Source organism: Gallinula chloropus (assembly GCF_964237585.1).
Source record: "Gallinula chloropus genome assembly, chromosome: 2".
In the NCBI taxonomy this organism is placed as follows: domain Eukaryota; kingdom Metazoa; phylum Chordata; class Aves; order Gruiformes; family Rallidae; genus Gallinula; species Gallinula chloropus.
In genome coordinates, this window is record NC_140086.1 from 115,747,622 (window position 1) to 115,762,576 (window position 14,955).

A 14,955-nucleotide genomic window follows, 5' to 3' on the forward strand; every position below is an offset into this window, starting at 1 on the left:
AGAATCTGGTTAGTTACAATAGATCTGGGACATATTTACACATTTTATACAAAGTTTACACATCTCTCCCGTTAGGCACGAAGTTGATTTGTCGACCTCAAGAGGCAATGAAAGGGGTAGCGGGGAAAGGAAAAGGAGATCGGACGAAAGGATCCGAGGATTTTTATTTAAAAAGACTAGCTGTAAAAATAAAGTCCTTCACCGTAAGCTAGTTTGCTTCGGGAGCTTGGTTCCCATGAGGATCCCCGAAGTGAGGGACGTCGGACCTTTCATCTGCATGCTGGAACCCACCATGGTGGGGAAGCTCCGATTCCTTCGGATGCCAGTGTTCAGCTGGATGCCGCCGATGGCACTGGTCACGGCAGGGCAGCCCAATGGGAGACCATCTGGTGCCAGGCCTCCGGGAACAAGGGCCCTCACTGGTCCTTGTGCCCCACAGAGAAGAGGTCCTTGGTCATCAGTTAAAGGAGGAGCTGATGTTTGCCCTGAACTCACGACTTTGGCGATACCGAACCTCTTGACTTTGTCCACGAGATTAAGGTTGGAAACAGACACGTCGGTCTGACTCTCACTGTTCCTGATGTTCTTTTTATTCCTCACCTCCTTCAAGATTGAACTAGCAGGCTTCGAAGCCAAGAAGTTGTCGTAAGGTGGGCTGGTGCACTTGAACTCAAAAGATGGAGGGGAAGAAGAAGGTGTCTGCATAGGTGAGTTGGGTGGAGTGGAAGGAATGATGGCCATTTTAGGGAGGTACGTGTTCAGGAGGGTGCCTTTGCTGGCTCTGTCCCAGCTCTGCGGATTGTACACTGCTGCTGAGATGCCCCGTTCCTTCAGCAGCCACACCAGCCCCAGAGACGTGCTCATCGTCGTCGTGGATTCCCGGAGGTTAGTGAAGGATTCGGCCAAACTCAGACGCCGAGGGGTGCAGGGAGTAGCCGCTGGGGTGCCTTTCAGATTGCTAATGCTGCCACAAGCTGGAGTAGGTGCTGCGTTAAGGCTGAAAGCAAAGGAGCAGACAAATTACTCTCTCTACTATGGAATTAAAACCTATTGCAAGCAAGATTTTTAACCCTGAATGGGCCCTTCTGTCCATTTTGAGAGTGATCGGGCAACTGAGAGTTCCCAGGCTCCTCACAAGTGATGATGAGTGCAAAACACATCTCTCCACTTGCACACTTCACCACCCAGTTTCATGGGACTAGCACACTCCCCCTGCCCACCCCCCATTTCTTCTGAAAAACTATTAAATTGATGGGTCTGTGATCCGCACCTTCAGTTGTTCTTCCTGATCTACCACCTATCACAACCTCCAGTTGCTTCCATGAGACAAGCAAACGGGGGTACTTGACTGATGGTATAAGCAAGACAGATTGACTTCTTCATATCATCTCTGAGCAGACCCAACTGCTAGTGCTTCTAGGACTGCTGGGTCACAGCAGAGACAGCAGCAAGGGAGGAGGGAGACATTTGCTACAGAAGCATTTGTAGCAAAGCTGCTGGAAGTTGTCATCAACATTCAAGTCTTCAAGGTCAAAGCCTCCTTCCCCTCTTACTTTTGCCTGCAGAATTTGCTTTATTAAAGCAGAAGGGGAGGTGGGATCTGACACTTTATGGGGCTGCACAACAGTGTAAATAATCATCAAAAGCAATGAGAAAAATGCAGTCAAGCTCTTGGTTGTCAGGTGGCCAATGTCAGTCGGATAGAGGCAAACCAAGCATGACAAAAAGCCATTCTACTGTTAATTTGGTAAAACGTTATTTTGTGTAGTTGCAACAAGGGCTAAATTGCTCCTCAATTCCAGTTCTTTCTTTTGAACATGAACTATGTACAGACAGTGGACAAGGAAGTATGGAATGGGCAGCAACCTGCACACTTAGAACCAGTGAGGGGCACCGCGTCAGTTCAATGCTATCACACTGCATTTTGTGTCCTTAAGCACACTACCGCTGGTTATTAGGGGTTGGCATTTCTTGAGGCATATCAGACAGCAGCATCTACTTCCAAATTACCAAAGGAAATATTCCAAATCCTCTGGTACCACAGTACATGGTCTCACTGACAGCAAAGTTTGAGTGTTTCAGGCACTGCAGTGCCACCCTTTAAAAAATCTCTCATTCCCTGTCGATCAGGTTTGCCACAGCATGTTTATCCAATGGGTAATTTCCTACTCAAGATTTATGGAGGTGTGAGGTACACCCTGCATTCAGTCATGGTGTACTCAGTTATTCCAGAAACAAGGCATGTGGGACGTTGATGACACTCTCAATTCATGTCTGTTTGGGAAAATCCCAAGGGTTCCATACACCTTTAAATAAAAAAACAACCCCAAAAAAAGATTTCTGACTCTTTCTAACCATGCTCAAATGATGGGATTTATGTACAGAGACACAAAAAATTAAATTCCACAGTAGTAGTTCCTAGGCATGGATCCCCTCTAATGGCATTTAAAGGGTGTTGAACACCACCACACCTGATGCTAACAGAGAACTCGCTGACCTGAGAGCTCAGCACTCTTCAAAGGAAGAAATCTTCATCTCACCAGGTTAGCAAGTAGAAGACACTCAGCAAAGAGCCAGAGCCAATGCAAGAGAGTGGGAAAACTAAGCAGCTAAGTGAGGGAAGAACAGGAGATAGAGCGGGATCTTCCCTTTTCAGCAGAACCACACTGTTGGATTGGGCTCAGCCATAACATACAACTTAAGCTGGGTTCTCTGTACCAAGAAATGCATCAAATAGCCACACTGAGACAATCTGGTTGGATTTCTAGGCGCAGAGAAGCCTCAGGTCTTCTCAATCACATCCTTTTTGCTCCTACGGGCAAATGATGTCTTGACTGGGATCTGCAATCCCATTTCACCCTGCATTAATGATCTCTGGGCAACCAACACTACTGATTAGAGATCCAGGAGCACTTTGTTCTGAGACACAGTTTCTGATGAGCTTAGAACTTTGTCCAGTGGCATATAGTGATCTGCTGACAGACGTTAATACAACACTACAAACCCTGGTTTGCATCTTCTAAAAGTCATCAGTACTTTAACATATTTAAGACACTCCTTAATTAAGGGAATAATAGCCTGATGCTGAAGTCTCAAGCCATGTCTTCTCTCTGATTAAATAAGATCTGATGAACGTGCTCTCTCCAGTGATTTGGGACTGTACTGACTTCTACCATAAGCAAGTGAAACTGCCAAGGGATTTTTACCCTGCAGTTGTGATTCAACAAGAGGAATCCTACACACTCCAACTTGAAACACGTTTGAGAAATCATTTACTGAGAGTGGTGTAATGTGAAAAGCAGCCTTGCTAAGTGTCTCTGGAACTGGTCTTCTTGCACCCTCCCACGAGCTGTGGCTGCCAGTGCACATGACAGATGCAGTAAGGCAAGTGCTCCGTACATCCTCAGTGTTCTGCCTGGACTAGATGAGCATCAGGAGAGAAGCTCCTCAGAGCACAGCTAAGGAGGCCACAGGCCCACTGCAGCAGCACACACACATCCTGAAGTGGAAAGAGTTCACAATTCTCCTCTTAAGCACTGATTCGAGCTGGATCTTCAGAACTCTTACTCCACGGCAGCACTGAAGAGCAGTGACAGCCGCTGTGATGCACCTCCCATGCTGGCTACACACAGAAGTACAGACAGAGTGGTGACAAGCATGAGGGAAGGAAAAGGAGGAGAAGGAGAACCTACTGCATGAACTGACTCTCTACATGGCACGAACAAGTAGATTGTGGAAATCAAAGTGCAGAGTGTTAATTATCAGGCTTTTAAGATGTCCTAGCCATGAGATGAAAACTACAGCACTCCAAAGGCTTATTAACTCCAACAGCTTCATTCTTTCCAGCTCCACAGCTATTTAGATTAGTATTTCTACTAATTTGCCAGCACAAAGACACACTCCAGTCCAATAATAAAAATAAAATACATCCCTGCAAGAAAGCAGTTATGTAGGTGTTGGGTTTTTTGGTATTGCATTAACTTGGAAACCTTTTCCCCATCAAACTGACCAACACTGCAGAGCAGCCTGGGCACAGCCACAGGAACGGTCTCCAAGTGGCCTCAGTAACTCAGCCCAGTGACAGTTTCAGGGTTAGACTGAGAAGAGAAACAAATAAATGAGCACCTCATTTAGCTAGATGAAATTTAGTCAGGTTAGAGCATCACCTGGGTTAGGTGAACAGCCAAACTTTTTGGGTTAGCTGGTGCCACACACACTGGCATTCCTTGTACATGACCCTGCCAACACGGACACGGCTGGCAGCGTTGCTCACCCCCTGCCACACTGGGTCATGGTGTCTGCCCTATACCTCCTCTCAGTACAACGACACATAATGCAGTCTCCTCGTCTTCCTCACATGACCTGTGAAGAATCATTTATAGTTGGTAAGGAGGAGCTCCTTGAACACGTCTGATGAAGACATTACATTATTTATTTCGCACCTTTTCCTCCTGAATGAATGATGGATGAGCTTTGGTGTAACTAAGGGACCTGAAAAGGTACTGGATTTAGCTGTCAGTTATGGCTGATTTGTTAGATTAAGTAACCAATGTGATCAAGGAGTTTATTATGACCACAATAAACAGCAATGCAACCATAAGAATACAAAAATAGGTCCGCAGCCAAATAAAATTATCTCTTCAGTAACAGTGTTGAGGGAAGAAGACGACAGAAAAGAGCAAAGGAAAACCAGCCAGGCCACAATTAACTTCGTTCAGAAAGGGAAGCAGAAACGTTATGATTAATCATCATCCATTTCCCTTCCACCTCACAAGTTTTTATATTTAATACCCTTTCTTTTCACGTGTTCTTTAGGGAGTCAGTGCCCACCTTGTGTCTAAACAAGTTTAGACACACCACACCTCTGAATGGGGATCTACACAATGGACAGAGAACGCCATGAGACATTGTCCTTCAAAACAGAAAAAAAAATCCCCCAAACCATTCTTTAAATACTTATTTGCTAACCCTCTTTAGGTTTGTCATTTATTCACCCACTCTGGTTCTCAGGTCTTACCCTTCTATAAGACTAAAGAGCTGCTTTCTATTGGCATGAACTGCCTATACATGCCCATTGCTATTATTGAGCCAGTTCATTTGTTTCAATCTGGCTACTAAGAACTCACTTCCAACAATTACACCAAGGAACAAAGTAGATGACTCCCTAGTTTTGATTAAAGCATATTTCCTCCTCCACTCCTCACGTACTTCCTGGATTTCTTTACCTGCACATCCCTTTTTCTCCCATGTGAGAGACCACTTTCTGTGCACTCACATGTGAGGACTACAACTAGTTTGGAATCAAGAGTAGTCACATCTGGATATTAGAAACCAACTTACATCTGATCCTGCAATATTTTAGCTAGAGCCAACAAAATTTAAGATATTTTGGCTGGCTTTGTAAAACACCACATATCAGTTCAAGGAAACTCAAAATGGGAAGAATAATTGTGTGTGTGTGGTGCAGTTCACCAATGCAGCTACTCTGCATTTCCGTACAGTGAGAACTCTGACCACACAGGAGCTGAAGGCTCTGCCATCACAGGAAGCCCTTACCTTGGTGTGACTCGTGTGAGTTCATCGGAAGGGTGCAGAATGCGGCAGGTGGTGAAGGTGAAGGTGGAGTTGGTTTGTGACATGCACTTCCCAGGATGAGGTACTAAATTAAAAAAAAGCAAATACTTTGCATTTTACACAGAAAAGGGGAAAAACCGAACTTCTGTGTACTGATAAGACAGATGCAAAAAGTGATGAGGTACCTCAGACAGGATCAATGCAAGAAAAGTGAAATACAGAAGCATTCCAGGGTTGTGACAAACACTTGTCCTCCAAATAAAACCCCATGTATCTAGGACTCCAAGGCCAGTGCTAAAAGGGTCTGCAGAAGCTTCCCCCCATGATCACTAACACTGCAGGTGAGTCTTGCTCAGAAGTTACTTAGAGAAGGCAGTGCTCAAAATGCTAGTCCTCATCTAAACTAGCCACTTCCATCAGTGGAAATTACAAGCAGTGTTTTTTAGTACCAGCTCAGGAGCATAAGGTTTGCTGAATGCTTGTCCATTTCAGCTTTTAGATTGATCCACAAAAAGGTACCCTCATGACTCCTCAGTAATGGATCCAGTTTGTTATGGGAACACAGACTGAAAACCTGGGGAGGGGACGGACTCATAGCACTATTCCTTCATCTCTGATTTTAACATTTACAGTAAGGAAAGTGATAGTTTTGTTGGATCCACTACTGTACATCTGTGACAGTTCTCCTGTGTGTGTGTTTAGGTTCTTTAGAAAGGTATGCCCCCAGCTGCACTACAGCAGGTTTTTCTAACATTTGTAAGCAAAGTAGTAAAGCATTTGCCTCTCAAACATGGCTGTAAAGACACCGCCTAGTCAGCGTGTCAGTAATTCAGGAAAGCAGCAATACAGCTCACAATTTAAAGAAACGAAGGACTTAAGTTGGCTTCTTTCTTCTTACTAGAGCTACTTCTCTGGATTTACTAACCTGCTGCATAATGCAGCCGTGGGCATTGCAGAATAACTACAAAATTTAAGAGCCATGCATCTGAAAAGCTGGTTGAAAAACACCCAGAGTTAAATATTACATCAAAGATATCATGATTGCATAGGATCTCTTACTCAGTATCCAGACCTAGCAGTGGTCAAAAGACATGCACAATAAAAACTGTGTGCAGCTCCCTCCCTCTCAGCCCTTCCCATCCCTCTGAGCCATTCCCTGATTAAGCCACATTTTAATACCACGGTACACGACTATTCAACACGTTGCAAAGGACAGACAGACGGACCGACTAGACCAGACACCATTCTGAACTTCCAGAGATGCTTAGCAGAAGAAGCAAGGCAAATCTTAATCGTGGCTGTGTTCCCTTTTTCATATATAAAGCATCACAGCTCCGAGACGGCGTGTGCAGTTAGAAAGTCCTTTAAGAACACATATAAGCAGTGTGTGAAGGCTGGAGCACGGGGAGTGTGAGCAGTGGAAGCAGAAGTGGCTAAGCGAACAACGTGAGGTAACTTGGGAGTTAGCGCCGGAACGTACTGCTGTACATCAAAGGAGGCTATTGCTAAAAAACCCACTGGAGTGTCGTGTTAACACACTCAAATGTCAGCACAGCATCACATAACAACAAGCTCTACTTCACCTCCAGAGACGGTAATTAGGATGCTTCAGGAATCCAGTTGCTTTAGAGATTAGTGGGAGCGCTACAAAAGCTATTACAAGGGAGCACAGCCTAGCAATCATGATTCTCTCCGTATTGCAGAGAGTTAAAAGAAAATCTGGAGAAAGAGCTCGAATAACTGGACATGAAAAAGTTGGTTATTTAGAGAAAACAAAGGACTTCAAACATGAATCAGGTAGAAACACAGCAATTATCCCTGGATGATGAATAGAGAACAGAATAAAGCAATGCCAGTTTAAGATTGCAAGCTCAACCCAAAGCACATAGCTGTAATACAATAAATGCAATTTCCCCATCTGTAATATCCACTGGGCATCCCCTCAGATTGGAAACAGGCACACTGAAGGTACACAGCTGCATTAGCAAAAGCAAGACTCATTGCTATTAATGAGTCAGAGATAGGAGAAGGCTGCTAAAAGTAGAGAAATCGCTGACTCCAGCAAGAGGAAACAAATTGAAATTCTCTAGATTAAAATCCATTTCCAAGGATCAGTTCCACCCTCAAATACCACTAAGAAAGTCCTGTACCAGCTTGATCCTCCATCAGTCAACAATGAGGTGTATCACATTGCTGTAGCATTTTCCATCCTTTGGTCACAATACAAAGAGAGTGAGAACCTGTTGCTGTAAATGAACAAAGTTTGTAAAACAGAAACAAAACGATTCACTCCTAACCTCATAATTTTACACAAGAATGGTCACCTCTTAAGTTGGTCTAAGTTTGTGAGGAAGTAATATGTAAACTTATTTGAGAGACTATCTTTACATGTACACACAGTGAAGTATTATTTTAAATATAAACATCTGCTCCATGTGACTGTGTCTGAGAAAATGTTTTATTCATACCCTCTTTTTCAAAGTAGTAGATGATTAACAATGAGGCTTCATATCAGCATGGAAAAGAATCTGTACATAATGCAGTGTTTTAACAAAAATTCCAAAAACATTGTGTAATTTCACCCACCAGGAAACCATAAACTAAACTGTATTTGCATTTTCCCCAGAAATTAAAATTTAAACTACACATCAGATTGCTGCCTGATCATATTTTGCCTCTCAGAAATTAATGATACTTTACCTCATTAAGTTGTCTCAAACAATTCTTAGGCATGGTGGGGAACAAACGCAAACCATTATAGTTGAAGGAGTCTCCTCCATATGCACAAACACCCTTGTAAAACACCTTTACACACACTGAGGAGGGGTAACCAGGCAGGCACTAGTCAAACTGACTGCAGAGAGCTCCATCTCCTGGTAAAAAAGGGCTTTCCCCACTCAAAACTGATTTCATACAGATAGTGATGTTTAGCCCCAGCTTCAGTCCTCAGAGCTTATGGGCCCCTCTGCAGGATGCAAACAGCGATAGGACAGAGTCGTCTTCTGCTCAGGGAACCCTCAAAATATCATTAAATCTGGGTTTTCAACCAGTTAGCGCAGAGAAAGGTGTGAAGTCACAGGAGGCCTACCCTGGACACAAAAAGGCGTCAGATAAATGGAGTGTGGGGAGTATTAGTAAGAGGCAGCTGCACTAAACTACCACTGACTCTTGCACAATCAGTTCCAATCTCAAATTTGCCATCACCCTATCTCAACAGTGAGGAGGCAAACAGCTGTCAGCAGCATTTTATATCAATGGTTATCCTGGCAAATACAGATTTACACAAAAATGAAATAAAAATTAAAACCCCCACAGAAATTTACAGGATATGGCTTGATGCAGACTGGCACAAAGGTGAAGTTTGAGCCTAAGTCTGAAGGAAGTGATTCTGCTCATCACTTATTGGGCATGTTTTAATAAAAGGAGGAAATCTGGTTCCCTGATCTTTCAGAAGAGACAGCAGCAGCATTCGAACATCTCTTCAGCACAGGCTGGTGGGACTGGGATGGGATGACAATCGGGTTGGATAGGATGATAACTGGGGTGGCCAGTCCTTAGAGCAAGAGATGGAGATGGTGTTTTAAAGCATTAGCCAATTATTTTATTGCTGAATAGAAGAAAAGCTCTGACAACTTTGGAAGAGGATAATAATAAAGAGGCACTTTTTCCCCCAGTCTCCCCATTAGGATCCATGGGACAAGACAGCTGCTTTGTGTACTCCCTTAAATTCAGAGTTCACCCCTTCCAAGTGACCAAAGGTGGAAGCTCCAATACCCAGTGCTACCTGCACTGAAAACTCCTGGCTGACAGAACAGGGAGATTATAGGGTATGTGCTGGAGTTGATACTCAAGTGAACTACAACACCAAAATGGAGATGGGTGATAAACACAAGTGTAAAATGGGAGCACAGTGCACTCTGAAAGGTGTGTAGGTGCCTCCAGATGTCCTTCAGAAAATATTGCTAGAATGTTCTCAGAAAATTCTGGTTTTAGGGGCAACCATGAATGCTCAAAACCCTGCAAGAATCCATACATCTATGCCAAGAGCATTAGTCCTGCTACATTTCTTAAACAACTGACAATAAAATTATTTTCTCAGTATCTGCATATCCAAACTTCCCATTTATTTTGCCTTTGGAAACAGAAGGGATGAAAAGCTGAACCAGGACAGGTATTATTTGGGTAGGATTTTCTTAGCTTTCTTCTAAATGTCTCCTTCTCATATGCATATAACCAGAGAACTCAGATATAAAAAGACTTCAATGTATTTAATGTGGCTTCAACATGATCTTATGCAGGCCATGATCCAAAATTAAAATTCTAGCATTTTAACAGCAGAGATAGCAAATGCTGACAGATTTTTCTTAAAGAAATAATTACTGTGAAATATTCATGCAACTTGAAATAAAAATGTATTTAAATATGCACCCATACCTTCGCTCTAAGAAGAGTTACAAAATTTATTGCTTTTCTGTACAAAAGTAACATCTTAGAAGCATGTAAGTGATCCTGCTGAAACGAGCTTAAACATAAGACATTCATTATGTGTTTTTCTAGGCATCTATTTGGAAAGAGCTCCATGTCCTTGTTAAGGTCTAAACATGAAGTACAAGGTGGCTGGATCCCATAATGCTGTGCATGTGTTCTGTTCAAAGCAATTAATCAATCAATCAATCAGTGGAACTAATTCACACAAGTACTGAAAGACCGGTTCATGCATCAAAGTCTAGCATGCATGAATCAAGCACAGCCCTTCCAACTTGAAAATAAGAACATTCACAACAGTAAGTGCTTTGAATGGCTTGGAGTTTTTTTAAGGGAAACATGAAAGCCAGTGGATTAAAAAAAAACACAACAAAACAAACCCCCAACCCATCCCCTAAAACAGACTGGACAGTTTATACCACAGTTTCTTTCAAAGATTTTTTTTTAAAAAATGTATTACTAAAAAATTTTTGAAGTTATTAAAAATTTGCATTGCAAAAAATTACTTGTCCTAGATGGCACTAACAACGCCATCCCCTAGAACTTCTTTGCCATTCCAATTATGCTGAGCATCTACTCAAGTGATACACAAGTTTCAAACCATTCCTGGGTATTAAGCCAGAAATTGCAATTCTGGAATTTACAATCTTCCATAAAATTACTGAGCCCACACACACAGTATGTAGCCCTGACAGACCAACTGCAGGTCATAAATTACACGTGTGTTAATTTTCTTTTGAAATTTTCAGTGCCATAATTAAAATATAATCTGCACAGGCAGTGAGGAAGGTATTTTAGGTACCAATGGATACAACATATTAATGTAGGGACAGGAAAATTTAAGGATCATAACTTTTTTGCTTACATTGTCAGAATGATTTCTGACTCTATCCATCAACTCAACAAGAAACAACTGATACTGTGTTCTGAATACACTTATTTTGGCTCCAAGACATCTTTGGCACTACCAGCAACGTTTGTTCTTCAGAGCTGATGTTAAACATCCTCCTGAGGATATTAAGATAACTTCTTTTACGACTCATCTTGAGCAGCACTCTGCATGCCCACAAAATGGCAGCCAAAACAGGACCTCATAGTACTTTGCTGGAGAACATCTCCAGTGAAAAACTGCGAAGATACAACCCTAAAAGCATATTTGTCAAATAAAGCAGACATCCACCCAAAAGACTAAGAGGACTTACACCTCCTGTGAAGTCCTTATAGGCATGGTATTTCCAAAGATGTTTTGTTCTCTGGCTAGCAGACCTGTAGCTCTAGACTGGCACTCTCTATGGCCTGCCAACGGGACCTTTCCTGCTTTTATGAACCTCTTGAGCTAGGATTTTTCCACAGTGGAGCTGCCCTGGATTACAAGCAAAATCACTAAAGACTGTATCCAAAATAGGTTTTTCCCACCCTTTTTGTTCTACTTCCACACTCCTTAGCAAGAGAGATTCTTGCCTGAAATCTCCCCCACAACCACGCAAGCAACGAGGCGATCACCTTGCGCTCGTGATAGGGCTCTAAGGAGACGCGTGTCCATACAATACACACCCCTGCCTGCGCCACGGTTCTTACGGAGAAATCAGGGAGAAGCAGAAAGGATGCTGACAAGGTGCTTTTCAAGAGGAGCAATGGTTGCATAACATTTAATAACAAAATAAATTCGAAAGCACACATCTCTCCTCCTGAAAGGTGCTCTTCAGTGGGCAGATGGCAGACCCTCAGCAGCAGTAAATGCCTGCTCTGGAAGCATCCACAATTAGCTTTTCCCTGTATACTGCCTGACAAAGTGCCTCAGCATACAGCCCACGCAGCAGTATCTTTGCTTCATCTGAGCAACACAACCAATAATGATGCAGTTGTGTTTCATGAATTCGTGGATCCTCCCACACCCTAAGCTGCTGGCCAATCTGGAGCAAGGATAAAGAATGGGAAATAGAACTTTGTGGAACTTCTGTCTATTCTACACAAAGTTATTAATATTGGCCAATGTCTCTATTTGTGTAACGTATCAAAATTAGTCAGCAAACAACAGACAACAAAATAAGATTACTAGGACAATTTCATAGATTTTATCTATTTGCCCATTTGTAAGGTAGGGAATATGCTTAAAAACCTTGTCTGAGAGAACTAGAGTTCTCCCAGACAACATCAGTAGTAACCAGGGAATAACCTTGTAGTAACAGTGACCTGTATTCAAACTGCAATGGAGAAAGGAAATGGAGAGAATTAATTACTAGCCTGTCTTGCCAGTCTGTAATCACAGCACAGGTATACATGTATTTTTCTACTCCAAAGAATGTTTCCAAATCATTACAGATGTTTTACTAATCTGTTCTTAAAAAACAAAGCAACCAAAAAACTTAAGCTATATCTATATCCCTGTCTGTGATTAGTCCATGACAATAAGGTTTCCAAATTTCTGACATGTTCCTGTGTTGAATATTCTTACAAGTAGAAAACTCTTCAAAGTGTAACCTGAATAGCTTTTATTTTTGCACAATTATTGAATCCTGAGTACACGAAATGCTCGTTCCCTTCTTCTGCACAGCAACACATTTAAAAATATCACATCTTTTCTAAAGTCTTTCATTCCATACTCTAAAAATGCCAATTATTACAGTCTATATTTCCTAGACTTCCAGCTTTTCTTGCTGTTATTTACTCTTCAAAACGATAAACACCTGGATAATATAAAAAAACCTGAAGACAATTGCAAAAACATTATTTTCAAATTAATATAAAAAGTTAACAGTCATTATTCCCAGACAATGGATCTCTCAGAATAAAGACAATGCCACACAACCACTGCCCAGGGAAATGGTTGAGTCACCATCCCTGGAGGTATTGAAGAGACCCATAGATGTGGTGCTTCGGAACATGGTTTAGCAGTGGACTTGGCAGTGTTAGGTGAACAGTTGGACTTGAGGACCTTAAAGGTCTTTTCCAACCTAAATGATGAGTCAAAGTCTAACCTTAACACAACTGACTCAAAAAGTAGCTTATATCCAATAGCTGAAAGCACTGAATGATATTTTGGAGAGAGGTGAGGACACTCTGCATTTCACCACAATAACAGAAATGTTGTTGTCTAGCCCTGAGACAATCTAATCTTCCAAAGAACATTCAAATGATATATTATGATCTATTCCAAAACAAGGAGGGCAAGGAAGTGTCCTCATTTGATGTAGCTAAGTAAAAACAAGAAAAAAGGAGTTCGGTATTTTTCTGATTCTGGACTAAATATAATTCTTTGCCAGTAGCAAATCTTAATGAGACTAAACACACCTATCCAGCTTATTAAAAGTGACCCACCACAGCACTCCCACCCCCCCAAAGCAATGACAAAAAAAGAAAATGTACAAACGTAAGGCATATCTATAGACTGAGAACCTGTGCAATAATGGACTGCAAATGTCAGTTCAGAGTATCTAATAACCCACGTGTTACTGCGTCATTTAAAAATGGTCAAGTCTTCATATGGCATAAATAGGAAGAGTAGAATTTAGTAGCGTGATGGAGAGGGAATGAGGGAAATGTTATTCTCTGTATAAAAACCTCCTCTTAATTCTTTGTCTCAAAGAGAACATAAGAGCAGGTAACTGTACCTGAGGTAACGGAATTAAACCTGCAGAATTTCTTTCCTTGATTTTCAAGGCACTTCCATTTGTTTCAGCAAAGGCAGCTTAGATGCACCTTTTGTCGTCATTTCATCTTTGGTTTTTCCCTCACAGTACAAAATCTAAAGCATGGCATCACCTCTTATGGACAGTCAGAAAAATATGTGCTCTCTAAGCATACAAAACATATAAGGTCTATACATTATATACACTGAAGTGCGTGCACTCAACACACATACAAGTCGCTTACGTGCCACACAAAGGTTTGTGAATGAAACCGCTTCCTTTTAGCAGCCTTCTCTTATCAAAATAGACTAAAATATTGACCACAGATGCTGTTATTGGAAAAATAAAATCAAATTAAAAGCTTATTATTATTTTGAGCCAATGTTAGAATGGTTACGTTCTAACCACTGCACGCTTTAACGTGCGGATGCTACACACAAAGCAATACTATGGATGCTGTTCTGGAGAGATGTGAGAATGGCCCAGTAATCAAAATCCTGTAAAGATGTCAGTTTTACTGGACTTAATGAGTTTCCCTCACCAGACCCCTCATCATCGTCAGTCGCGGCCTCCTGCATCTCCTCTGTGAAAGCCTGAGATTGGCGGGGGTTATTCTTGCTGTCTGAAACAGTCACTTGTGCTTGTGACCTCTCACCTGAGGTCTCTGTGTGCTGAACTGGCGTCGAGGTAGTTAGGCCCTTGTAAGAAATGTCACCTGTCTCATCTTCCTCATAGTCATTAAGGCAGTACACTTCATCCAGGTCCAGGTCCAGGGTCCTGAAGCCCTTAGTGACAACTCCAGGCCTCGGGTCCAGGATCCCGCCCAGGTGAGGCTGAGCCAGCTGCTGCCAGTGGTGCAAAGTGGCAGAACCTTGAAAGGGAACACAAAAACAACCAGCATGAATCAGTAAGCAGTCAGTCAACCCAGGACCTAAACCCCAGAAATTTCCACTGAATTTAACCAGAAGACCAAAGGTTGGGAAGCTCCAAATCTTTAATGTCTCTGGGTTTAACATTTATAGGCTTTAATATTTCTAAAAGACATGGCACTCAGCACTTCCAGATCAACAGGAAATAAAATTATGACATCAGCACTTAGACAGGCAAAGTCTGGCTGTGAGATGTGCCATACTTGTGTACATGCACATTCCCTCCTGTCAATATTCTCATCGTCCTAAATTCACAGGATTAAGCAGGAACAGAAAGACTTTATGTATTTATATTTACAGTTGACCTGAGCACTATCACAGCAAGCTCTAAGAGGATC

General features: G+C 42.1%; 1 protein-coding gene across 4 annotated transcripts in view; it reads right to left on the minus strand.

The window, feature by feature from the left end:
* The window catches only part of TRAK1 (trafficking kinesin protein 1), a 120,631-nt gene continuing 105,676 nt past the window's right edge, over positions 1–14,955 (minus strand). For 2 of the 4 annotated variants that reach the window (XM_084260147.1, XM_084260148.1), the window contains exons 15-18: positions 14,230–14,559; positions 5,557–5,659; positions 4,274–4,362; positions 861–997 (exon numbers count right to left, since the gene is read on the minus strand). In XM_084260147.1, the coding sequence (XP_084116273.1) occupies positions 4,290–4,362; positions 5,557–5,659; positions 14,230–14,559 (506 nt within the window). In that variant the 3' untranslated portion in view covers positions 861–997; positions 4,274–4,289. Of the gene's footprint in view, positions 998–4,273; positions 4,363–5,556; positions 5,660–14,229; positions 14,560–14,955 lie in introns of all 4 variants that reach the window. The other 2 variants (XM_084260149.1, XM_084260150.1) reach the window with 2 other exon arrangements.